The sequence below is a fragment of the Verticillium dahliae genome, genomic scaffold (genome assembly GCF_000150675.1).
Source record: "Verticillium dahliae VdLs.17 supercont1.14 genomic scaffold, whole genome shotgun sequence".
Classification (NCBI taxonomy): Eukaryota; Fungi; Ascomycota; class Sordariomycetes; order Glomerellales; family Plectosphaerellaceae; genus Verticillium; species Verticillium dahliae.
In genome coordinates this window covers 914,668-938,873 of record NW_009276945.1, presented here as the reverse complement: position 1 = coordinate 938,873, position 24,206 = coordinate 914,668, and the positions used below count along the sequence as shown (strand labels likewise).

Genomic DNA, 24,206 nt, shown 5'->3' with positions numbered 1-24,206 from the left:
AGCCGCTGTAGACACTGTACCAGACCATGGAAACGGACCGGGATCCCGATCTTACGGTTGCTGCCGTAGTCTCATTTCGTACATGCAAGATGTGCACAATTCTCACCTCCGTTTTCATCAATCGCGGGAGACCAAGAGCGGCGAGGGTGGTCCTACTGTCAGTCCAATATTGAAGCCAGGTAGGTTGGCAGGCACGTTGTCCCAGGGCCGGTCCCGAACAATAAGCTCAAGGCTCCAGTCAAAGTAAATAGCTTCTATCTATCTATATGATGTGGGATATGGACGGAAAAGGAAAGATTAGACTGCATGACCATCGCCTCGTTCCGACGCCTCATTCATCTCGAAAGTGTCTGACGATCGTTGGGCCTCTTTAACGTGCGACAAATTCATCGCCTTCTTCTGCAGATACAAGTCAGCAGGGCCTGTGTGATAAAGATACTCAAATAAAAAATGAACTCACCATGATGAAGATGAGCACGGCAAGCAAGGCCCAGAAGAGCGACTTTACAAGCGTCATCCCGAGGTCGAAGCGTTGAGCCTCGCGCATCCTGACGTACAGCCGACCCATCAGTGCGCAGAAGATGACGATGAAGAACAGCTGCGCAGCGCAGCCGGCAACGTAGATGTACTGTCCGATGCGCATCATCTCCGTGTCATCGCCCGACAGGAGACTGCCGCGGCCGGCTTGCACGAGGAAGCACAGCACGTCGATCCAGACGAAGAGTTTGGTCAGTTGGGTGGCTTTCAGGTTCCAGATGCTGCGGTCCGGCAAGACGTAGTACACGAGTCGGGAGATGGTCATGTAGACGAAAGCATTCACCCCTGCATCGAGTCCGTTAGTTAGATACAGGGTCCCTTGAGGATGAGATACGTACACAAGGGCGCGAGGAGGAAGAAAAGCTGGCCGGCCAAGTATGGCGTAGATCTGATTTTGCTGGTCCCTCGCGCCGGCCGATTTGAGGGCGAACGCGGTGCATTCCCATGCGGCCGCCATGGTCACTACCCAGCAGAATCGCTAGGCCTGTTAGTCCAATGGAATTACAAGACTCGAAGTGATGAGTTCGCGTACCTTTTTCCAGGTCACGGCTTGCACCAAGTGGGCGCCCAGGGTCAGCCCAAATAACACTGCGAAGGCGCAGTTGGCCGCAAACTCTGGCTCAAAGCTGTTGTTGAACTTGCAGGCGTCATACGGGACTCTTCCGTACTTTCCCGGCAACGCTGTCATGCAGGAGGGCTCTGCCGCCGCTGAAGTCGCGCTCGGCACGTTAGTCGCTGTTGTTGAGCCAGACCTTATTGTGTTATGATCGTGGGAGTCAACCAGCTAACAAGGGCCATGTATAATGGCTGATTAGGAAATGACGGGATTCGAACTGAGTATGGTGCCTAAGCTGATCCATTTGGAAGCCATCTCAGAGAGGGCAGACAAGATGTCTGATATAGAACGTGCCATCGCTGTCCCACGGCATTCTCAGACTTGATTCCGAACAATGAGTGCAAACCCACCATGCATGCAAGATGCACTTAGACGGACAAAACTACACGACACGATGGAAATTGGCGAGCTGGCCTATCACAGCCATCTGACTAGCACCACTTCCTACCGCGGGCTAGACACCGTCAGTACTCTGGCGCGGCGCAGCAGCGAGGTCGTCCCCTGCCCTGCCAACCGCGCCGGTCAGCATCCTCCCGTCTTGTAAACCTTTGCTGTGCCTGGCACTCACAGATTGATGACGAACAATGCCAAAGCCTCTCAGACGAGGGCCATTCCAGGCAACACTCTTCGATCTGTCGCGGATTCGCCTGTTCGACTGTTGTCCGACACATTTCTGGTCAGTGGCTTCTGTGTACAGTCCAGGACGCATATTCGCCATACGTACGACCATGCACCTGTCCTACTGAGAAACAGATCAATCTTCATACTAAGACGTACGTTGGCATGAAACCTTAAGCTATAGCTTTCTCCTAGGCTGAAGTGGTTTTCCAGGAGTCGTGTTCGTCGGCTCTGGGCCCTTGATCCAATGCTGTGCCGCTTCCTTCTACAGCACTCAGCTAGTGCTGTTACCAGAGTATAGGTACCATGTTCTAGTAGGTGGTCAACACGGAGGAGGCAGGCAGCAACAAGCCCACGGTATGTCTCTGGCTGACGACCGCAGAATATGCCAGCAATCGCAATGTGCAGCTTTCGAAATGCCCCCGTTGCCAAGGCCCGTAATTGCATGCCTTGTCGGGACCTGAAGACGCCGAAGTCGCGGCACTGGTGGGTCAGGTGCTACGGCGCCGAGCCGGGCCCAGCGGAGCACTTCGACAGTGGGCACACTTAGCAGGTTCAGGCTTATGGCCTGCTGAGCTCGATCCCAAGATAGATCAATGGAACCGTCCACGCCCATCCCGAGGAGAGCCGGAAAAGAAATGTCTGTGCCCCACAACTGAGCCTTTCACGAGAATACTACCACTCGACTGTCCCATTCCTGCGGCAAAATGGTACCCATCACCGCCATGGAGGCCAGAAAAAAAAGTCTCGCGGACTGGCAAAAGTTATCGCTGGTCAGTATGAGGGTCGAACTCATGACCTTGGCATTATTAGTACCACGCTCTAACCAACTGAGCTAACCGACCAGTTGATGTAGAGGCTTCGGGAGGTTGAGCTCATGGCGTCGGAGTTGCTACCGCTCGCGTCAGACGGACCCGAAGATGCAGAAAAGTTTCCATGTGGAGAGATCGAGACAAAGAGCCGGCCCATGCGACCATGACTCGAGCCCCACATCTTGCCCTCATGCACCCACCGTGATCCCACGACTCCAGACAAGATATTTGGCTCCCGCGCGATTTATCATGGTACCCGTCGGGTTCCGTTGCATTGATCCAGCAGCCTTCGCTCAGGATATCAAGCGTGAATGGTTTAGTGGTAAAATTCTCCGTTGCCATCGGGGAGCCCTGGGTTCGATTCCCAGTTCACGCAGCTCATCTTTTGTCCCTGTGGCCTCGGTCCAGGCGGCACCCTTTTGCTCAGCAATTTCAAGGGATTTTGTACCGTGAGCAGGGTGCTATCTTATGGCCCGAACATGGAGACTTACTTTGTTGTTGGTTCATGAGCTTCATGCCATGTTTGCCCCGGATGTCTGGCGTTAGACGAGACAGGGTACGTCAGCGCAAACCAGCTGAAAGACTACGCCAAGAGTCAGATCGGCTGGATCCTTTCGACCGTTGTCTTCCTGTGCTTCTTCTGCAGCATCTACATCGGCTCTTCGGCAAGTACGGGCCGCGCTGCTCGATGTTCCGCGCCAGCGTTTGTGTTGTCACCGCCATCATGCTTCTAAGGTTTGCACTGGGAGAACTCGCCACCGCGATGGCAAGTCCATTGACTGACCTGAATAGAGTACTGGCGTTTCCTCCTGACATTTGGCTGCCGGCAGGTTCGTCCATGCCGGAGTGCTTCATGTTCTGCGTCGTGTTTGGCTTTGGCAGCAGCAACAATATCAGCATTAGCCAAGTGTGCATCGGCAGGCTGTGTGAGACGAGCGAGTATGGGCGATATTTCGCCACGGCGTTCACGGTTGCTACCGTGGCTTGCCTGGTGGGTATTCCCAGATGAAGTAAGATTAACAGTGCGGTAGGGGGGTTACTGGGGTCTCATTGTGTTCTCCAGCCTGCTGTACGCGTGCTGTTTCGCAACATTGTGTGCTGCGAGGGTAGTGTGTCGGATGGTATCTCAGGATCCGGTTCTAGGCACGCAAGCATATGGGGCGAACAAGCGGTATTCCTTTATCGACGACTCGGACAAATGTTGATTCGGGCTCCAACTATCCATACCTCACATCCCCCGTGCCTTCCCGGAACCAATCGTCGGCGGCGAGCGCTTCCTCCGTCGAGGCGTAGTTGATAATCGTACTCTTCATCTTGGTGTACGCGTAGAAAGCGTCCCGGCCGTTTTCGCTGCCCACGCCGCTGGACCCCTTGGCTCCCCCCCACGGACTGCTCGGGTCGTTGCGGTGGTGCGTGTTCACCCATACGATGCCAGCGTCGATTTGCTCCGAAACGCGGAATGCTTGAGACAGGTCTTTGGTCCACAGAGCTGCGCCGAGACCGAACTCACTGTCGTTGGCCAGGTCGACAGCTTCCTGTTCCGTGCTGAACTTGGCCACGACAATGACCGGGCCAAAGGCCTCTTCTTTCCAGATGCGACTTGTCAAAAGCTCCTCTGATCCGGTAGCTGCGCCTAGAATCGTGGGTTCAAAGTAATAGCCCTTGGAAAAGTCGGTGCCGTCGACCGAACCCGTACCTGTCATGCGACGGCCCCCCGCGAGTATGGCAGCCGTGCCGTTTACAACCGCATCATTGACTAGATCCTCGACGTTCTTTAGCTGCTTCGCCGAGACCAGTGGGCCCATCATAGACTCAACATTGCTCGGCGCGCCCATACGTCTTTTGATGGACTCGACTTTGGTCTGAAGCTTGGCCAATAGGTCGTCGTAGATGCTCTCTTGTACAATGATCCTGGTGCTGGCAACGCACGTCTGTCCACTAGCAATGAAGGAGCCAAAGGCGATACCGTTGACGGCGACATCGACGTCGGCCTGGTCAAAGACGACGAGCGGTGCTTTGCCGCCAAGCTCTGCTGTGAACTTGGCCAGATTCTTCCCAGCAATGGCTCCGATGGCTCGACCAGCGGCTGTTCCACCTGTCACATCCACTTTGCGCACGAGAGGGTGTTCGACGAGCGCCTTGCCGGTTGTGGCGCCGTATCCAGGAAGAACGGTAAGCACCCCGTCGGGAAGACCAGCCTCACGCAGAATAGCCCCCAGTCGTAGTGTCGTCAATGGCGTGAGTTCGCTGGGCTTGATGATGACGCTGTTGCCGGCAGCTAGAGCCGGCGCGAGCTTCTTGACGGCGATGAGAAGGGGGTGGTTGAAAGGGGTGATTTGGACGACGACGCCGAGGGGCACACGGTCGACCCAATTGTGCAACTTGCCAAATGTAGGGAGAACTGAACGCTCTTCGGTGCGCAGAAGAGCAGCATAGTAGCGGAACCACTTGGTCAGGGTGGGGACCTGGGCGTTGAGCTCGCGGATGGCACGGCCAGTCTGGCGGACCTCGAGCGGTATGAGTTGCGGAATGGCAGTGGCCAAGAGGTTGGCGGCGGCATCGAGGACATCGGCGCGTGTCTGACGGGGTGCCTTTGACCAGACACCTGATTTGAAGGTCTCGTGAGCGGCTGTTACGATGTCATTGACGTCTGTGACGGAGGCCGAGTGGCAGCTGGGAGCATGAGTGGTGTGTTCTCAATATTGAGTCTGTAGGATGAGGGTATGGAATTGAAGTCGCCTACTGTGCAAAGATGTCTCCAGTGGCGGGATCCTCGATGGGGATGCTACAGAGGATGAGTGAGTGGCTCGATAGCGAGGTCGAGGGCCCATCAACACGGAGTCTTACAGCTCGCCATTGCCCGGCTGTTCTCGGCCGCCCACCCACAGCTTGTATGTATCGGTCATGGTGCGCAGGCTTCAAAAAAGAGTGAGGTACCAGAAAACATCTATGTAGGCTGCAGCGAGAATCTTATGCCGCCTGCAGCAGGCGCAGAGGAGGGGGTCACATCTCGGACCTGTGGTGACGAGAGATAAGAGAGCGGGCAGGTGGTGCAGCATGGTGGCCCAAAGGGGCAGGAGGGGTGCACTGGAAGGGCCAGCCGGTCGCACCCGCCCGGCAGTCACCAGGACCCCGCCACCTGCCCTGCATTGTCTTTTGGCAGGTACCCCATTGAAGAGGGGCACCAAGGGTAGGAAGGTAGCTGATCCGACTTCGGGCGCGACGCGAATCGTGACTTCCCCGCGACTTTCCTCCACTTGCCTGCACTTGCCTGCACTTGCCTGCACTTGCCTGCACTTGCCCTGCACTTGCCTGCACTTGCCTGCATTTCCACCGGCACCTGCCTCTGGACTCACACCAGCACCTGCATCAGCCGCCGTTGCCTTGATGCATCATGTGTGTCTTGGAGTCCCGCGGATCCTCACCCGTACCCTCACACCAAGGCTCACCTTGATACGCGCAATGGCTACCACCACCAGAACCTACAATGTGTGTGCCTCCCCGCCGTCCACCCGCCACCTCACATGGCTCCTCTGTCCACGAACCTCGAGCTCTACGTGCTGACAGCAACCAGGACGCCATCGACGCCCTCAATTCCCTCCAGACCCCCTTCGAAATCGTCGAAGCCCGCCGCAAGGCCGGCATCCGTCCCGATGAGGCTGCCATCCTCGAGATGCGCACCTACATAGCCCGCCTCGGCTATTCCCCCGCCGCCCTGAACCGTCTCAACGTCATCCACGTCGCCGGCACCAAAGGCAAGGGCACCGCCTGCGCCTTCACCGACTCGATCCTCGCCCGCCACCGCGCCGCCACCGGCCTGCCCCGAAAGACGGGCCTCCTCATCTCGCCGCACCTCGTCGCCGTGCGCGAGCGCATCCGCGTCAACGGGAAGCCCATTGCCGAGGCGCTCTTTGCGCGCTACTTCTTCGACGTCTGGGACAGGCTCGAGAGCTCGCGCGAGCAGATCGACAAGCTGCCTGCGGGCGCGAAGCCCGTGTATGCGCGGTACATGACGCTGCTGGCGCTGCATGCCTTCATGGAGGAGGGCGTCGACTGCGCCGTGCTCGAGACGGGCATCGGGGGCGAATTCGATGCGACCAATATCGTCCAGCTGCCTGTGGCCGCCGGCATCTCGACGCTCGGCATTGACCACGTCTTTGCCCTGGGCGACACGGTCGAGAAGATTGCGTGGCACAAGGGCGGCATCATGAAGACGGGCGCCCCGGCCTTCACCGTCGAGCAGGTCGAGGGCGCGGCGGCGGTGCTGCGGGAGCGGGCCGTGGAAAAGGGAGTGAACCTGACCGACGTCGGCGTCGACCCGCGGCTGAAGGGTGTCAAGATCCGCCCGGATGCCCTGTTCCAGAAGCGAAATGCCAGTCTGGCCGTGGCGCTGGCCGAGGCGGCGCTCACCAAGATTGACCCGTCGTTCAGGCGACAGGAGGACTCCCTGCCGCAGGCTTTCGTGGACGGCCTCGAGCAGGTCGAGTGGCGGGGCCGCTGCGAGGTCAAGCCTGCCGAAGGTGTCACTTGGCACCTCGACGGCGCGCACACGACGGACAGTCTCAAGATGGCGGCGCAGTGGTTCGCCGGCGAGACGAAGGAGAAGCCAGGAAAGAGGGCGCTTGTTTTCAACCAGCAGGGTCGCACCGAGGCGATCGACTTTTTGGATGGCATTCACAACACTATCAAGCGAGCCGATGGCACCTCGTTTGACCATGTTGTCTTTTGTACCAATGTCACCTACTCGACGGGGTACAAGAAGGGTTGGTCATGTCATTCTTCTTCATCCGCTGGCTCCATTTGCTAACTCGCTCCAGACTTTGTCAACAACCAGTACGATCCCAAGGCCATTGAAGCTCTGACTGTGCAGCGGAGCTTTGCCGAAAAGTGGCAGGCCCTCGATCCAGCCGCGAAGATATCCGTGATCCCCACGATCGAGGAGGCCCTGAACTTTGTAGAGAACCTCGGGCGAGACTCCAAAGAGGAGCCTGTGCAGGCGTTGGTCACAGGGAGTTTGCATCTTGTGGGCGGCGCCCTCGGTATTCTCGAGGGTGCTGAAGCCCTGTGATTTTCCCCCTCCGGTTTATGTGATGTGAATCTTCTCTTGGATGTGGTGGATTTATTTTAGACCTTCCGGCTCCAGCAGCCCAATGACACCCCCGACGAGGTGCATGCTGCCCGTCACCAACACCGCCTGTTGCTCCGTCTCGTCGCCTGGTGCGCTGAACCCACTAATGTGCTCAATGGCCGATGTGAGGTCCTGCGTGATATGTGTTGGTACACTTGGATATACTGACGCAAAGGCCTCGCGGCAGCTTTCTTGCACGGTCATGTCAGCATCGGGAGCTCCCTCGTCGCTCTTTGCGTCGTTTCGCGAAAAGACGGCAGCCTTGAATGGTTTGTCGACAGCATCGCCCATCTCTTTGTGCAAAGTCGCCAGGAAGTGAAGCAGCAGCTCGCTTGCTTCACGCTCCTGCTGGTTGAACAGCAGCACGATGCCCGCCTTGGGCTGCTTCTGCCTCTCAGCGGCGAGCCACTTGGCCGTCTCCTCCAGACTGTCAGTCGTGTGCGCACCGTCGAGGAGCCAGGTGATGCCCCGCTCCGCATCGCTCAGCTTCTCGTGGCGGCCTCTCAGAGAGGCACCCTTGAGAGCCTCGAGCACGCTCGGCCTCACTCCCGACAGGCTCCTCGCCGACGTGCGACCCTCGAGGGCGCAGAGGTGCTCCTCGGCCGCCAGCGCCGCCAGCGCCTGGTTATACCTCTGAAAGGCGCCCCGCAGGCCGCTCTCGACGCCGCCCCAGGCCTCGACGTCGGCGTCCCTCACCTCGACGAGCTCGCTGCACTCCAGCGCCGCCGCCCTCGCCCGCAGGACGGCCATGACCGAGGGCCGCTCCTCGACGAGGCGCGTGAAGGCCGGGCGCCCCTTCTTCATGATGCCGGCCTTGTGCCACGCAATCGCCTCCCTCGTGCCGCCGAGCATGCCCACGTGATCGACGCCGAGCCTCGTGACGACGGCCGCCGTGACGCTCTCGGCGGGCACGACGTTGGTGGCGTCGTAGGCGCCGCCGATGCCGACCTCGAGCACGACGCTGCGGCAGCCCTCGCCGAGGAAGACGTGCAGGGCCATGACGGTGAGGAAGCGGAAGTAGAAGGGCTTCGAGGTGGGGCCGTCGGCGTCGGGCTCGCCGCGGGCGCGCGCGCTCGCCGTGAAGCGGTCCCAGACGTCGAAGAAGTGGCGCGCAAAGGCGGCCTCGGACAGGGGCGCGCCGGCGACGGCGATGCGCTCGCGCGGCGTGACGAGGTGCGGCGACGTGTAGGTGCCGACGCGGCCGGCGGCGCCGCCGCGCGCCGCGTCGGCTGTCAGGGCGGCTGTCAGGAAGGCGCTGACGGAGCCCTTGCCCTTGGTGCCGGCGACGTGCACGACGCGGAGGGGGCGCAGGGAGGCGGGCGTCAGGCCTGTGCGGGCGAGGGAGTCGAGCATCTCGGGGATGGCGAGGAGGTTCGGGTCGGGGCCGGAGGGGGCCTGGGCGGCGAGGCGGGCGGTGATGGAGCGGTTGGGGATGAGGAGGTTGAGGTGCGCGAGGGCCGAGGCGTAGTCGCGGGGTCGTGCGGTCGCCATGGTGCTGGTGGTTCTGTGGTGGGCGCGGCTGAGATGCAGAGGGTTCTTGGATGGGAACCCCAGTTGAGAAGGTGACGGGGCCCAAGTTGTAATGGGTGAAGCACCAGCTGTGCGGGTTGCTTGAAACCGAGTCTCGAGGTGGAGTGACGGACGAGTGAGGTATATCGTGAGAGTTGACTGAGGATGGAGCTTCGCTTTAAGGAGCTTCCTTCGTCGGAAGCAAAAGTCATGGGTTGGCAGGCACCAAGCGTTTCTTCTGGTCATGGAAGTATGGGCGGGAGTGGCTCTGGTGTTTGGTGGGTTGAAAGCTGAGCGAGACGTTCAATGAATCCCCAATGTGTGAGGGAGGCATATGTGCAATCACCGTGAGGTCTGTGCAATTCATGAACAGCGTGGGACCCGCATGGCGGCTTCAGCAGACGTCGAATAGTAGAAATCCAACTCGCTATCAAAGCAAACAAAAGTCTGGTGCGTGCACCTGTTTTGTTTCACTTTTTTCTTTGCATGCATCGGATCTATGGTCTTCGATGTACCCATCCTAGCATTCTAATTATCCTCTACGTAGGCTAATCTGAGCCGTTCCACCTCGTCAACCAGCAATGCTGGATATCCCAAATCCCGCATTATCTGAAGAGGAACACATCGTGCATCGGCTATTTTTCCAAACATGGAGGTGCCTATGGTTTGCTTCCATTCGTCCATGTGTTCACCAGACAAACTATCAAGGTCAGCTTTGAATCTGCAGCAAAAAGCTCCGAAACGACGGGAGAATCTCCATACCTGAGCAGGCAATACTCGAACCAAGGTGCCCAGACCGGCTGCTGGGGCGGGCTTGCTTTTAGCAGGCTGAAATCTGCCTTCGCTTCTTCAATCAACCATTTAATAATTCGAATATTGCAGTCGATCCCCAAAAGAGCTGCAGCTAGCACGCTGCCGTACCAACCAGTCCGCAAAGGCCGGTTCACATCAGCACCGAGTTCGATAAGGAGCTTCAAGAGATCCAGCGATCCATAACTGGCAACGTATGCAAGCACGCTTCCAAATGTATCTTGATCAGAGTTCACGTCCGCTCCGGCTGCAAGTAGCCTCTCAAGCATGCTCATAGCTGTTGTCGGGCTGAGCCACGAAACATTCACCACATATTTCAATATCGAGTGTGGCCGCCCATTCAAAAGATACTCCGTGCTTGCGCCCGCATCGAGTAGTATGGGCACGAGCTCGGCGCAATTTGAAGAGGCAATTGCCAAGGGTGGAAGTTTATCGTCCGCTCTGGGTGCGTTCGGGTCGGCGCCGTGTTTCAGCAGAAACTTGACGACTTCCACATTTCCATACTGAGTACCAGTCGCAAGGGGTGTCGAACCCCAATCCTCAGAGACATCAATTAGACATTCATTGGGGTTGCAACCCAAAGCAATAAGACGAGAGCATACTGCAATCGAGCCCCCTCGGGCCCCTCTTGCAAGCAGCCCTGGTTCATCGCGGGCCGTGCCGCCTTTGCGAGTCCATTCGTTCAGAAAGGCAACAGAACCAGCAACACAAGCCAAAGCTATTGGTGTCGCTTGAGATAAGTCATCTGTAGAAAAGTAGTTGAGTTGCTCCAGCTGCCTGAGGATGTCGATGTGCCGAGGAATAACGGCCTGGGGATGTGCCCCTCCCAGGAATCGAGTCAAAGCCTCTGTGTATTGTCGGGTTGGGGTTCGGGGTTCTCCCCTATGGGCCCGAATCGCATTGTAAAGCCAATTATCCCGTGCTATGTCCTGGATCATATGTCGGGCATCCATGATGTCGTGTGCATCAGGAGGCCCGCTCTGAATCCAATCACTCATTGACTGGTCGGTCGGCAGCTGGCAATGCGTCAAGCTCTCTTGGAGGGCCAACATTATGAGTTCCCCAATATGTTCATCAACTCGGTCGAACCAGTCGGCATGATGGCATTCCAAAAATTCAAGGACTGACACATGGGGGTAGCCGTAATCGTACCAGATGGACGCACTACGAACTAGGAAGTGGCGACAGATTGCTTCCAGACTCTGGACAGAGACGGGATCCGGGTCTATTCCCAGCCGCAATACCTCCCCGCTGGCGCTTTTCGTGGTGACAAGATGTAGGCGCACTGCATGAGGTACAAACTTGCCCATGTCTCCTGAGGGTCTCCGAAGATCATTGAACCATTTCGTCCAAACAACAGCTCGGCGCAGAATCTTCTGGTCGAAGTCGCTGAGGGCGGCATAAATCTCGCTATATGCAGCAGAAAGATCGTTCGGCAGAGTGTCAAGTCGTCCTAATACGTCCGCCTCATGGTTTGACCGAAGCAGTTGCTCCCACTGCAGCTGAGCCCACTTGAACCTGTGACCGAGCTCATCAGCACACATTCAAAACATCTTCGCCTTGAACGAATGTCGTTCTCGCGAAAATAAAGTCAACAGCAGGGTGGAGATACGCACATGCCACCACTCTTGTCGAGAAGTGTTTCCCTGACCTTGCTGCAAAGTTGCGGAGACCACACAACGTCGTGAGTGGCCAGACATGTTTCCATCTGCTCGTCGATGTACCTGGCTATGTCGTTTTTATTGTCTTTCGTGCTGATTTGAATGAGGTCGCCAGGATTGACATACCTTGGAAATCCTTTTACTGGACGACTGGAGACAAAGATTTTCACCGGCTTATCAGCAGAAGTTACAAGGTGGCGGAATGCAATTTTCAAGTTCGACCTTGACTTCCAGTCGCATTCGTCAAAGGCATCCAATATTAGAGTGGACCGAGGGTAAGTGTTGATCAGATCTATTAAGATCTCCTTGCATGAGGCGATGCCTAGTGCTGGGCGGCTTGCGTCTGGGTGCCCGCATAGCTTGTCTATCTGCGGATGGATAGAAGGTTTGTTCGTCGAAGGCCCCGCGAGCTGTGCAACCAGACTCCGCAGGATGTCGGTTGAATTTTGGCGTTCAGGGATCGATCGATCACAGTAGAAGAAGGCAAAACCTTCATCAGTACAAGAGGAGGCGTGCTCAGAGTCCGCCCTAATCGGAGCTACCGAAAGGTAGCGATCAATAACGTTGGAAGTAAGGAATGACTTGCCCACACCGACTGAAGGGAAGGGAAGTATCAGCCATATGCCATTTGGAGTAAGACTGGGTTCGAATGTAATTTGGGGCGCAACTTACTCTCGCCTTTGAGCCAGAGCGTTGATGACCAACTTGAATTCTCCCACGCCAGAAACGTTTCGTGCTCTACGAGCCATTCGCATGTCCCTTTGGTTCTGTTATCTTTCTTTGCTGCATGATGCTCATGTACTCGTATGTTGCTGATGCTGTTGAGCAGCTTTTGCTGTTGAGAAACCTCGATCTCTCTGAGGCACTTGCGCACGTCTTCGTCGATGCGTCGCAACGGCTGTTTCAACGAGCCGAGTAGACTCTGCTGTTGCAGGTTCGCAGCGGAGCTCAACTGAATACCACAAGCTTGAACATCCCTGTCGAGCTTGACCTCTAGCTTCTCCAATTCAGAGAGGGTGTTTTCAATTTCGTGAGGATCAACAAGGGCTCGCAGGAGCTGCATGCAACCCCCTTCTCCCAAGCGTTTATACGAGATGAAGAGTAATTTGAGAGAATGTGTGTAAGTTTCGACAATCGTCTTCCGAAGACCCATCTTGACTTCGTCCTTTTCCAGCTGTTGGTCGAGGCCAAAGCATATGCGGTACACGTGCCCTCGCCGGACGATGTCGAGGAATTTAGCAGCCAGGCCAAGAAGTGCGGTCATCTCTTCACACCCAGAGACGTGTGCATTGAGCAGCACCTTGAGGGCGGACCAGACCGGGCCCGCAGGGGCGGGTGCGAAGCTGACCGAGATGTTACCAATAGTGGTAACCCAGGTCACGACCCGGTTGGCGTAGTCTCTCCATATGAATTCTCTGTCCTTGATCTTCAATCTTGGCGAAGCGCCCTTGTACATGTCTTCCTTTTGGCGCACCAGCTCTGCAATCTCCGATGCCTGTTTTTCGTCGCCTGTGTCGGATATGTTCCCGATCCATTGCTGGACTTCAGGGTCAAGGCTTTCGTACACTTCGCCCCAGATGCTTGGCGGATCTTGCGCAACATTAGCGGGCATGATATCCCCGACAGTTGTCTTTGTCTCAGAACGAGTGGCTGCATCATCAGACCGCAGCTCCTCAGTCGTCTCGCCTGAGGGTGTCGGCAGCGTGCAGGCTGCAGGCCCTCCTCCTGACGCATCTGCCGACGACATCTCGGTAGGCTGGACGGAGGCTACAGGGGCCTGGCCACTATTCTCAGCACGTTGAGCGTCCGCCTTGGACTGAGAAAGAGTAGCAGCTCCAGATGTCGAAACATCCTGAGGATCCGTCGTCTGTATGCCGGCGGGCCCCTTATCCTTGCGAAATCGAAATGCGCTGCGGAGCGACGAAAACGGGCTCCTCGACCGACTACGGCTCCTTTCAGGTGATTCAGGCGGACGGAGGGTCGTCCCCAGGTCTGGAACGTTGGCTGCCATCGACGGTCCCGCTTCTGACGGCAACGCCAAACGGTGCGAGTCGTTCGACTTATCGCTCTTCCACTTCCGTAAGGACACCTTGGAGCGAGGCATGTTGTCATGAAGTCGTTTGAAGAAAAGCCACTGAATGGTGAGTTGGTGGTACGTAGAAATAAGTCCACTGTGAACTGCCAAGTGGTTCTCACCAGAAAGAGGAGAAGAATGAGAGAACAAGGACAACAGAAAACGAACAAGAGGAGAAGAGGAGGGGCCAAGAGGAGAAAGCAGATACGCAGCCTGACATGCGTGTCGAAGGCGGGAGGGTCGCACAAGGCTCTGGCAGACGGGCATCGCCATCCTTCCGATATGTCGGCGTGCAGACACGAGGCGGGCAGAGAGGGCTGGATTGGATCGATGTACGTCGATGAAAGGGCAATGCTACGTTGGTTGTCCTCGACAGCAAGGTGCCACATGCACCGAGACCGAGGCCATGCTGCGTCGTCTGACACCTCCATCGCTAACCGTCGTATCGTAGCTCGCCAACGTTACCGTTCTGCCAAGCATGTCATGCAGGCAAATGCATCAGGCATACACACGCCAGCAGGACAGGCGTCATGGCGAAAGGCTGGACCGTCTTGCGGACTGCGTCTTGCGGACTGAGCATGCCATGCAGGCAAATGCATCAGGCATACACATGCCAGCAGGACAGGCATCATGGCACAAGGCTAGGCCGTCCTGCAGGACTGAGCATGTCAGGTAAATCCGAGTCTACTCAGGTTGCGGTGCAGCTTCCTACCAGGCTCTGGTGCGGCTTCCTGCTCGACATCAGTATACCGTCGCTCTCACAAGGACAGACTCACCAACAGAGCAGCATCACAAGAAGTCACCAGAAAACGTCGGCAGGGCGCTCCAATATGCATCAGACTCCCAGGAATAAGCCAGTCACCAAACAGTCCAAACAGCCCGTGTTCATCGAGTCTATTGCTATGTCTTACACAGGCCCTTCCCTTCAAAGCCCATCTAGAAAGCCGCATCCAGCCCTCGCCGGATCGAATGTACAGCCAAACATAAGAAACTTGAGTGCTTTCCTCCTCGTCTCCACTGCTCCCTTTATTTTTTCTACTCGACCCTCAGGCTCTGCAGCCGCGCCTCGGTCGAGATGACCTGTTGTGATTGTTAGCATTTGTTCCCATTCGTGATGGCCGAAGTAGATGAGAGAGATAGAAAAGGAAAACTCACGTCGAGCGCCTGCTGGACCTCGAGCACCTTGCGCACCTCGCCGAGCCAGTCCTTGCTCAGCGTCTTGGCCCAGCCCTGCAGGCCGTTCATCTCGCGGGCGGCGGCGTCGAGGTCGCCCTCCTCGAGGTAGGTCTGGGTGCGGGTGAGGATGCTCTCGACGTCATCGCCGGCGGCGAGCCCCTGCTTCTTGAACATGACCTTGCTGAGGGCCCAGCTCGAGGCGTGGCTGGCGACGCCGGCGTCGTCGGGCAGCAGCGAGGCCTTGCGGACCTCGCCGGCGACGGTGCGGAAGCGGTCGACGAGCTGGGCCGACGTCGACAGGCCGCGCTGGTAGGCCGAGGGGTTGATGGAGGCGATGGCGGCGTTGACGACGGCGTCGTCGGCGGCAATCTCCTTGAGGGCGACGAGCTCGCGGACAAAGGGGCGCGGGTGGGCGCTGCCGCTCTCGAGGCTGGCGCGCACGGCCTCGACGGCGACGTGCAGCTGCTGCGTGCGCTGGTTCGTGTCGACGACGTCGTTCCATCCGACCGTCAGCTGCTCGAGGTCGGCGACGGCGGCCGACAGGTCGTTGAGCTTGCCGAGGCGGCCGTCGCGCTCGTCCTCGACGCGCTTGCGGACCTCGCCCGTGAACTCCTTCTTCAGGGCCAGGGCCTGCTCGAGGAGGCTGTTCTCGAGGCGCTGGTGGCCGAGCTGCTTCTCGCGCTCGAGGAGGACCTTGACGCGCTCGTCGTAGCTGTCCTTGACGCGCTTCATCTCCTCCTCAAACTCGCCTCGCCAGTTGGCCTCCTGGGCAGCCATGGCGGCCTCGACGCGCTTGACGAGGGCATCGGCGGCGGCGTCAAAGTCGTTGATCCTCTGGCGGATCTCCTCGGCAGCCTTCTTCTCGACCTCGCCGCGGACGTCCTTGACCTTGCCGCCGACCTTGTTGAGCTCGCTCTTGGCCTTGTCAATGGTGGCACCGTAGCGGCCCTGCGCCTTGTCGGCGTTGACGACGGTGATGATGTCGTTCAGCATGTGGACGAGGTCCTGGACCAGGGGCTCCATGGCGTCGTTGACCTTGAGGGGGTCAATGGGCGCAATGGGCGGCAGCCTCGAGGGCTCGTTGACCTCGGGGGCGCGGAACTCGTCGGTCAACTGGGCCCTTGGCGGGCTTGGAAGCGACGGGGGCGGCCTTGACCTCGACAGGGGCCTCGACGGCAGCGACAGGCTTCTCGCGACAGGGGCGGGCTTGGGCTCGGGGGTCGGGGCGGGAGCCGAAGGAGGCGCGGCCTTCTTCGCGGCGGCGACCTTGTCCGAGGACTTCTCAACAGCGCTCGACTGGCGGCCAGTGGGCTGGCCGTTGTCGGCGACCCTCCACGAGGCGCCGCTCTGGGCAGGAATGGTCACCTGGGCGCCGGTATCACGGGTCCTGCTGATCCTGTCGGAGATGTTGGGGAAGCGCCTGCGGAAGTCCATCTCCTCGAGGTAGAGGACGGCTTGCTCGCCAAAGGGAACATATTCGGTGAAGAAGTCGTGGAAGTTATCATTGATCCTCGAGTACATGACACCACCCCCAAAGCCGAGAGCACCGAGGACGGCGAGGGTCAGCACAAGGTTCCTCAGACGGCGGAAGAAGCCCTTCTTCGGAGGCGCGGCCCGAGGCGGAGGAGGAGGCGGCGGCGTCGTCGTGGAGGTTGCCGACGTCACCGTGTCGGGAAGAGGCTTGGTCGCAGGCGGAGGAGGAGGCGGCGTCAGGGGAATGTTGTCGGCGGGAATAGTAGGCTCGGGATCGACGAGTCTGGGAGGCTTGCTCTCCTTGGCTGTGTTCGTCTCAATGGTCGGCAGCTTGACGGGCTGGGAGACAGGATCGGGCTTCCTGCTGTCGGCAAAGTGCCTGGAGCTGGCACGAACGGCGGCGACGTGCCATTGGCGGCCGACTGCGGACGCAGTAGGGGCGCGGCCAATTGCCCTTGCTGACCGAATCGATGTTCGCAACATGGGGGCGTGTGGTGGCCGGTAAGGGCGGAGTAGAGGGTAGAGGGTGATGGGTGATGGGGGTGGTCAGAAAGAGGTGATGTGATGGTCCACGCGAGGTTGACGACAGGCCCCAGGCACAAAAAAGCTCAGGATGAAGTTCGGCTAATCAAGCTTGGGGTCCTGGTGCTGGGCCGCCGCCGGCTGTCCGCTGGCGGCTGTCCACTGGCCTGTGGCCTGTGGCCTGTGGCCTGTGGCCTGTGGCCTGTGGCCTGTGGCCTGTGGCCTGTGACCGGGCCAGTGCTCGCGCTTCCTGCTGCTGCCGGACGGTAGGAACCGGGATGACCTCACTGCTGCGTGGCTTGTGGTACATGTACATCGAAACAAACAGGAATCACCAGCACTCAATTGACCAGCACAATGGTTCTCTCACAGTACTTCCACGCTATGCGACATCCATCACCAGCACAACAGCACACCAACCCATGTCAAAGATCTGTCTTACGCCTAAGAGTAGCTTCCTCTATCGCATACTGTACATCCCCAAATGCTAAGGATGCGCCGCTGTCACCTCTCCCCGGGGAGGCCCTCGATGGCCCCACCGCGTGTGCTCGCCCCCGGAAGAATTGTGTCTCTGTGTGCCCCTCCGTTCCTATAGCAAGCCCGGGCCGCTATGGCTTGCTACTGACAGCCCATGGCGGCCCTCGTGAAAGACGCGAATGTAAGCTAAGTCACAGATCAAAATGCAGTGTCGGTATTAAAATGTCGGGGCAAAAAAAAAGAAAAAAGAAAAAACGCCATCATGTTTCCCCCCACCCTCCACACAACCCCGTCCGAGGCTGCGCTGTGTTCCTGTTTGGTGTCCGAAAGGCGCTTCGCTTGGCTTGCCCGCCAAGAGAAGCAAGCTGTCGTTGTGATGTGTAGGTAGGAAGAGAGAGAGAGAACCAACGTCTCCTTTCTCTGTCGTGACCGCCCCTCACGCACGTGTCAAGGAGGACTTCTGCAAACAGCAGTCGCCTGTCACCACCTCAGTCGAAAATGACAGCACGTTGCTTAGCAGCTGCAGCCTCCGCCCATGGTGTTGTTCGGGTTTTCGGGGGTCAGGCTGACGCCCTGTCGCTGGCCTGGCCGCGCGTGCCTAGGGCCGACCTGATCCAGCGGCAGCTTCTTCGCGATGGCCGTGAAGAGCTCGCGGACATTCTCGGCCGTCTTGGCCGATGTCTCAAAGAAGAGCAGACCGGCTTCCTTGGCGTAGGCCTCGGCATCCGCCGTGGAGACGGCGCGCTTGTCGGGCTGCTCCGTGACCAAATCCAGCTTGTTGCCGGCCAGCGCGATGATGATGTTCTCGTTCGCTTGACGCTGCAGCTCCTTGACCCAGGCCTTTGCCTTGTCGAGGGACGACTGACTGCCTGTTAGCCGGCCTTTCGCATCCGCGCCAGTTGGCATGTGGGTGGGGGGGGGGGGGGGGAAACATACGGATTGGGTAATGTCGTAGACGACGACGGCACAGTTGGCGTTGCGGTAGTACATGGGGGCGAGCGACTTGTAGCGTTCCTGGCCGGCGGTATCCCAGATCTCAAACTTGACTGTTGTGTTCTCGTCGAGCGAAATGGTTTGCGTCAGGAAAGCAGCGCCGATGGTCGATTCCCGATACGAGTCGAATTGGTCCTGGACGTCGAGTCAGCGGCTTGGTCGTCGTACATCCCTCCAGCGCTTGAGGGGAGTGCTCACCTTGACGAATCGCAAGACGATGGAGCTCTGTGGCAGGTCAGCGACATGTACAATGCATCTCCGCCGAGGCTGGGGCGGGCTACCTTTCCAACGGCGGATTCTCCTACGAACTGTGTCAGCGATCATGTACGGATTTCCAAAATGAGCAAGCGGTGACTAACCCAGGAGAACAAGCTTGAACTGCGCAAAGCGAGTGTTGGAGCCCCGCGCGGCGGGAGCGCCTGGACCGCCACGGGAAGCCATGGTATCTGGTGGATAGGGTCGAGGAAAGAAAGTGGCGGAGGGTTGGGAATTGGAAGTGTCGGCTGATCAGGTCGACGGCGATGGACACGCACGATAGGTTGCAGATAGGAGGCGGGAGTATCCGTTTGTGTCGCGGGGGGGGATGGTAGGGGCGAGGAGTCGTTGACGGAGCGCAAGAGGTGGCAGGTAGTCGTTGTGTTGATGGTGATGGAATCGGAGGGTCGGGTGATGGATGAGCCCGCTTCAGGAAACACTGCCTATGGGGGACTTCGGACTTTGGGGACTGGGCTCTGGGATGGAGGGAAACTTGGGAGATGGCGAGGTGTTCCTCGACGGTGACTGGCTGAAATGGACCTTGCACACGTCAGGCCCACGCCCAGCAGAACCTCAGCCTCGCTGCTTTTAGCCGGAGCCCTGAGCGCGATGGTGGCTTCGCTAGCATAAGGTAAGCCAGCTACAGATGCACAAAGGTCTACTGGAAGAAGACAATGTCAAAACGGCAGTGCGCCGCTTTTGGTCTCGACTTTTCAGGAAATTGGACTTAAGGTAGGCTGACCAACCCTGATACCGAGTACACTCGTGATGATGAATGTCTGTACACTCTGTGATAGACGACTCCGGACTAGACCGTGTCTTGCAGCTGGAAATGCGATGAGCCATATAGCGAACAGCTTGCAGACAACGACAGAAAACGCATTTTGCTTGTCTCCTGTCAAAATCACTTGCTTTGCGACCAAGGTAAGCTTAGGCAGGGTCTGCAACTCGTTCATGGATCCCTCAACTTCCTCGGCACGGGACGTTTTTCTCCCTGATGACCCCGTAGCGCCACACGGATTCTGGCTTTGCCCCGAAGGAAGAGAGTATCCTTCAGGAGCTCCTCTCATCACTTCCCCACCACCTGCCACATCTCCCTTGGCTTATGATGAAGACGAATTTGTCTTTCTATGGCATCAGGTCTACTGCCTCTTTCTGAAAATCTGCTACCTTGATGAGGGCGACGTCGTGTTCCCCCCTAGAGACACTGGCAGACGTGTCGACATTGACAAACAACGCTTTGCGGGATGATCTGCACATGAGCAAGCGCGTTATTTCTCTCGACGAGCGACTGCCATACCCAGCCGCAGCGCCGGGCCAAAGGAGAGAGTTATATTCTTTCTAGAAGCCGTTATCGCCAACTATCTACACATGCATGACAGCCCCCTCATGGACTCTCGCCAAGCGCATTCTTCCTTTGGAGATGACAGTTCGGATCAGACTGGTCGAAACACCCTCCTAAGACGTAGCCCTGCTGTGCCCTTATCAGTCAGATGGGCTGGCCTGGATCCTTGACACCAAACATGTCAGTTTCTTATGAATAAATCTACCAATCCTATGGAATCCATCCGGAAGAAAGGTTAACCTAACGCATCGTCTGCCAAAGATGACATTCGCACATTCTGGGACATATGCGAATATTCGTCCTAGACCATTCCCGCGGACTTTCAAGATGAGAGGCCTGATGTTCAGTACCAATACCGTAATTGGCCGGCCTTTCATGCACCTTTCATCTTGAAACGATACAATCGGGATCTATGGGGCTTGGAGCATATACTTCTACACGGGGAAGAGCGAATTGCTGCAACTGAATATGTCAGTACCCTGCTCGTAGTACCTACCTCTAACTGCCCTCCTCTAACCGAGTCGGATTTGGATCAACAGGACGTACGGGGCGCGCTTGTTGCTCGCACTCAAAAGAAGGACTAAGTATGGCCGGATGAATTCCGAGTTGACGCCTGGGAGCGAAATGAGAAACGCACGCTGAAGCTGTCAATAGCATGGCACTAGAATTGATGCAAGATCGAGGCGGGCGGGGCGACGACCTTGTTGAACGTTGGCTGAGGGAACCAGGGCAGATACCCGAAGTTCCTATACCAGACTTGGAATGAATTCGACGACCAAGGACCTGTACAAAGAGATTCATGGAGGAGGTAATAGGTGAATGTTCTACTTTGACTGGCGGTATCAAAGGCTGGCGCGCCAAGTCACGCTTGCAAACCTGCACAGGTGGAATCCAGCTATCGGATCGGACTGCAGAGGCATGTCGGCTTGGACGTATCTCTGCTTTCCGGTAATATGAAGCTGGGGCAATCAAGCGGTCCCCCAGGCTAGGGGTTCATATCTAGCGGTCAGTCAGGCAGCGCGACTGTCAATCAAGCATCGTAGTTTGAGTCGCGTCAAAACGGAACTACCGTTACAGTCTTTGTCTTTTGTGCACAACGTGCAATAAACTCTCTTCTAATGACTTCGACTGAGGCGTGGCGAGTGCATGGCTGAGCTTGGACTGAGTCGAGCCTCAGCAAGAGCGGCGAGAACGCTAACCGAATTAGTCGGACGCCATGTGTGGTGGTACATGTAAATCCTAGAACCAAAAGCATCCACTCCAGCAGCGTCAGAGAGCGCAGGTGGCGGCGAGGGTCGTCGTCACAAGGTCCCTCCTGTTCAGCGCCGGACCAATAGGTGTCTTATGTAATCCATGTGACTGCCCGCTCCAGGCTGTCACTTTATTCTTCCACTGGTACCTCCCAGGCTTACCAGGCATGTGAGGAAGGAACTGAGGGCCCTGAAAGGTATAAAGTCTCAGTCCCACAGGACCGCCCCTTGCGCCCCCATCCCACTTCCCCGTCCCTAGAGCAACTGGCTCGTGCGCATCAGAAGCTCAGAAGGCAGAAGGGGCGAGCCCGCCAAGCTCCTGCCAGTGACATGACGAGGGCACGTTTGGGAAGTGACGACAGCAGCTTGCCAATTGGGGCCTCAACACCACCCACCACTGCCACGATCTGAGCTGTCCACTGCTTTTTCCATCAGCCCCGCGTTGCGACAGCCACGGCTACACCTCGCACACTTCTCTTCGCCGCTTTCCAGATTTTGGTTGCTTGATTTCTTTCCAAGGACTCTGACTACTTTCGTCTGCTTTGCCCCCCAGGCCCTTTTCAGTTACCCTCCCACGGCCATGGCGCCTACACTCCCCTACCGCGACATCAACGTCAAGTTCGCCAGCGACTCCTACATCTTCACCTCGCCCTCTTCTCCCGATGCCCCGGCCCTGATCATCGACCGCCCCACAGGCGACCTGCGCCTTGGTGATGGCGGTCTCACCAAGCGAGCCTCCCGTGTCTCCAGCATTGCCGGCATCCTGGGCATTGTGCAGCTCAGACTCGGTAAGCTCCATCTCCTTTTCAGGACACTCGTATCCGCTTTCGCAAGTCTGCCAGCTAACCTCACATTTCCCTCCAGACAAGTATGTCATCATTATCACAAAGGCCCAACCCATGGGCCGCCTGAAGGGCCACATGGTCTACAAGGTCATCTCCACCGAGATTCTGCCCATGCGCGAGCGCCAGATTCGCGATCCTGACGAAGATGTCTTTATTGGCCTTCTCGAGACTTTTATCAAGAGCGGGCCCATGTACTTTTCGTACTCCATCGACCTGACCAACTCCTTTCAACGACAGTCCTTGGCCGACACTTCCCTTCCCCTGTGGCTGCGCGCCGATGACCGTTTCTTCTTCAACAAGCACCTCCAGTCGCCCCTCATCGATTTCCGAACAACAGGCGCGAGAGGCCAGCCTGGTCCCCAACATGGCGCAGACCCCTTCATTCTCCCCGTCATCTTCGGCGTGCTGGAAATCCGCCCGACCAAGTTCAAGAACTCTCCCCTGACAATCGTCCTTATTTCGCGTCGCTCCAGACACCGCGGCGGCACTCGGTACTTCACGAGAGGTCTCGACGAGCAAGGCCATGCTGCCAACTACAACGAAACAGAACAGGTCGTTATCGTCAACGACACGAACAACGGCATGGGCGGCTTTGCCGGCAGTGCCGACATGCAGAGTGGCCAGTTTGGCGCCGAAGGCAAGGAGATGCAGATCATGTCCTACGTCCAGACCCGTGGTAGTGTGCCGGCTTACTGGGCCGAGATCAACAGCCTCAAGTACACCCCGAAGATTCAGGTTCGCGGCATCGAAACAGCCTTACACGCCGCACAGCTTCACTTTGACGAGCAGATCAAGATCTATGGTGACAACTACCTCATCAACCTGGTCAACCAGACTGGTCGTGAGCGTAATATCAAGGGCGCGTATGAGAAGGTCGTTGAGCTTCTCGTCTCTTCGCCGAGGGAGAAGACCGAGGGTGACCGGATCACCGATGAAAAGTTCACCACCATTCAGCCCGAGAAGCAAAGGTCCGAGTTTGACCGCTTGCACTACATCTACTTCGACTATCACCACGAGACGAAAGGCATGAAGATGCACCGAGCCTACGCGCTTGTCGAGAGGCTTAGCGAGGCTCTCGCGAGCCAGGGCTATTTCCGTGCTGTCGACATGCCTGGCAATAACGACGGCGGTCTTGAGGGCCGCTCTTTCCAGACGTCCGTCATGCGCACCAACTGCATGGACTGTCTCGATCGCACCAACGTCGTCCAGTCTATGTTTGCTCGTCATACTCTGGACCGTATCCTTGAGGATCTTGGCCTCATGGCCCGCGGCTCTTCATTCCGTGACGAGGATCCCGCCTTCGAAGACCTCTTCCGCAATATGTGGGCCGACAATGCAGACGTTGTTTCATGCTCCTACTCCGGCACTGGCGCCATGAAGACGGACGTCACCCGTACGGGCAAGCGTACCAAGCTTGGTGCGCTCCAGGACGGCCGCATTGGTGTCACCCGTTACTTCAAGAACAACTTCCTCGACGGGCCCCGCCAGGACTCGTTCGACCTGTTCCTCGGCGTCTACAGCCCCGGGGCTGACCTGGGCGGTTCTGGCCTCATCTTTGCCGACCGCCGGCCCATCCTCATCCAGTCGGTCCCTTACCTCCTCGCCTTCAGCGTGTTCCTCGTCTTTGTCGGCCTCTTTACTCGCACCGAGTCCACCCTCGCCATCCGTTTCTTCATCCTCTTCTGGCTCGTCGTGTCCGCCTGGGCCGCTAGCTTCATCATCAGCCACGGCATGCTCTACGTAAGTCATCTCACTGAACTCGAAATCTCGTGGCCTCGGGCTAACATGTGCAGGTCAACTGGCCCAAGCTCAACCCTAGGCCCTGGGCCAACGAGGGCTACAACGAACACATGAACAAGGCGCGCAAGGACTCCATGATCGGTACCCTTGTCGCGAAACACGAGCGCGGCCTCAGCACGGCGCGGTATCTCAATGCCGAGGAGGGCAAGAAGAGGATCGAGTAGAGGGGTTTCCTTGTTCATTTTTTTCCCTAGATCTTTCGTTGCTGGTATGACGTTGCACACACATATGTGCCACCCACCGCCTTTCTTCTCATCGCCGCACAAGTAGATAGCGAGCGTAATACAATTTTTTTTTTGTCACGT

The 24,206-nt window shown here is 57.6% G+C and overlaps 8 protein-coding genes and 2 non-coding genes across 10 annotated transcripts; 3 read left to right on the top strand and 7 right to left on the bottom strand.

Annotated features, from left to right (window-relative positions):
• Positions 1-297: 297 nt before the first annotated feature.
• Positions 298-1,245, bottom strand: VDAG_06889 (RTA1 domain-containing protein; the record flags this gene model as incomplete). Its single annotated transcript, XM_009659593.1, has 3 exons — positions 1,070-1,245; positions 461-1,015; positions 298-399 (listed from the first exon to the last, which is right to left on the bottom strand). Exons 1-3 carry the CDS (start codon positions 1,223-1,225, stop codon positions 298-300), a joined length of 813 nt encoding a protein of 270 aa, XP_009657888.1. The 5' UTR covers positions 1,226-1,245.
• A 1,297-nt stretch (positions 1,246-2,542) lies between these two features.
• VDAG_20191 lies at positions 2,543-2,616 on the bottom strand. Its single transcript has one exon. It is a non-coding gene; the product is annotated as a tRNA-Ile (tRNA).
• A 272-nt stretch (positions 2,617-2,888) lies between these two features.
• VDAG_20190 lies at positions 2,889-2,959 on the top strand. The gene has a single exon. It is a non-coding gene; the product is annotated as a tRNA-Gly (tRNA).
• Positions 2,960-3,800: 841 nt separating this feature from the next.
• On the bottom strand, positions 3,801-5,489 carry VDAG_06888 (aldehyde dehydrogenase; the record flags this gene model as incomplete). Its single annotated transcript, XM_009659592.1, has 2 exons — positions 3,801-5,256; positions 5,431-5,489. 2 exons carry the CDS (start codon positions 5,487-5,489, stop codon positions 3,801-3,803), a joined length of 1,515 nt encoding a protein of 504 aa, XP_009657887.1.
• A 556-nt stretch (positions 5,490-6,045) lies between these two features.
• On the top strand, positions 6,046-7,651 carry VDAG_06887 (folylpolyglutamate synthase; the record flags this gene model as incomplete). Its single annotated transcript, XM_009659591.1, has 3 exons — positions 6,046-6,072; positions 6,158-7,346; positions 7,401-7,651. 3 exons carry the CDS (start codon positions 6,046-6,048, stop codon positions 7,649-7,651), a joined length of 1,467 nt encoding a protein of 488 aa, XP_009657886.1.
• A 51-nt stretch (positions 7,652-7,702) lies between these two features.
• On the bottom strand, positions 7,703-9,456 carry VDAG_06886 (folylpolyglutamate synthase; the record flags this gene model as incomplete). The annotated part of the gene is made up of 1 exon (XM_009659590.1): positions 7,703-9,456. The coding sequence occupies exon 1, from the start codon at positions 9,200-9,202 to the stop codon at positions 7,703-7,705; it is 1,500 nt and encodes a 499-aa protein (XP_009657885.1). The 5' UTR covers positions 9,203-9,456.
• Positions 9,457-9,672: 216 nt separating this feature from the next.
• VDAG_06885 (uncharacterized protein) lies at positions 9,673-13,795 on the bottom strand (the record flags this gene model as incomplete). Its single annotated transcript, XM_009659589.1, has 4 exons — positions 9,673-9,920; positions 10,079-11,548; positions 11,818-12,286; positions 12,364-13,795. The coding sequence occupies 4 exons, from the start codon at positions 13,793-13,795 to the stop codon at positions 9,749-9,751; spliced, it is 3,543 nt and encodes a 1,180-aa protein (XP_009657884.1). The 3' UTR covers positions 9,673-9,748.
• An 829-nt stretch (positions 13,796-14,624) lies between these two features.
• VDAG_06884 (DUF339 domain-containing protein) lies at positions 14,625-16,897 on the bottom strand (the record flags this gene model as incomplete). The annotated part of the gene is made up of 2 exons (XM_009659588.1): positions 14,625-14,845; positions 14,921-16,897. The coding sequence occupies 2 exons, from the start codon at positions 16,895-16,897 to the stop codon at positions 14,801-14,803; spliced, it is 2,022 nt and encodes a 673-aa protein (XP_009657883.1). The 3' UTR covers positions 14,625-14,800.
• Positions 16,898-17,833: 936 nt separating this feature from the next.
• VDAG_06883 (GTP-binding protein ypt5) lies at positions 17,834-18,847 on the bottom strand (the record flags this gene model as incomplete). The annotated part of the gene is made up of 4 exons (XM_009659587.1): positions 17,834-18,274; positions 18,350-18,541; positions 18,605-18,714; positions 18,766-18,847. The coding sequence occupies 4 exons, from the start codon at positions 18,845-18,847 to the stop codon at positions 17,927-17,929; spliced, it is 732 nt and encodes a 243-aa protein (XP_009657882.1). The 3' UTR covers positions 17,834-17,926.
• A 2,989-nt stretch (positions 18,848-21,836) lies between these two features.
• VDAG_06882 (uncharacterized protein) lies at positions 21,837-24,065 on the top strand (the record flags this gene model as incomplete). The annotated part of the gene is made up of 3 exons (XM_009659586.1): positions 21,837-22,044; positions 22,121-23,841; positions 23,895-24,065. The coding sequence occupies 3 exons, from the start codon at positions 21,837-21,839 to the stop codon at positions 24,063-24,065; spliced, it is 2,100 nt and encodes a 699-aa protein (XP_009657881.1).
• Positions 24,066-24,206: the final 141 nt, after the last annotated feature.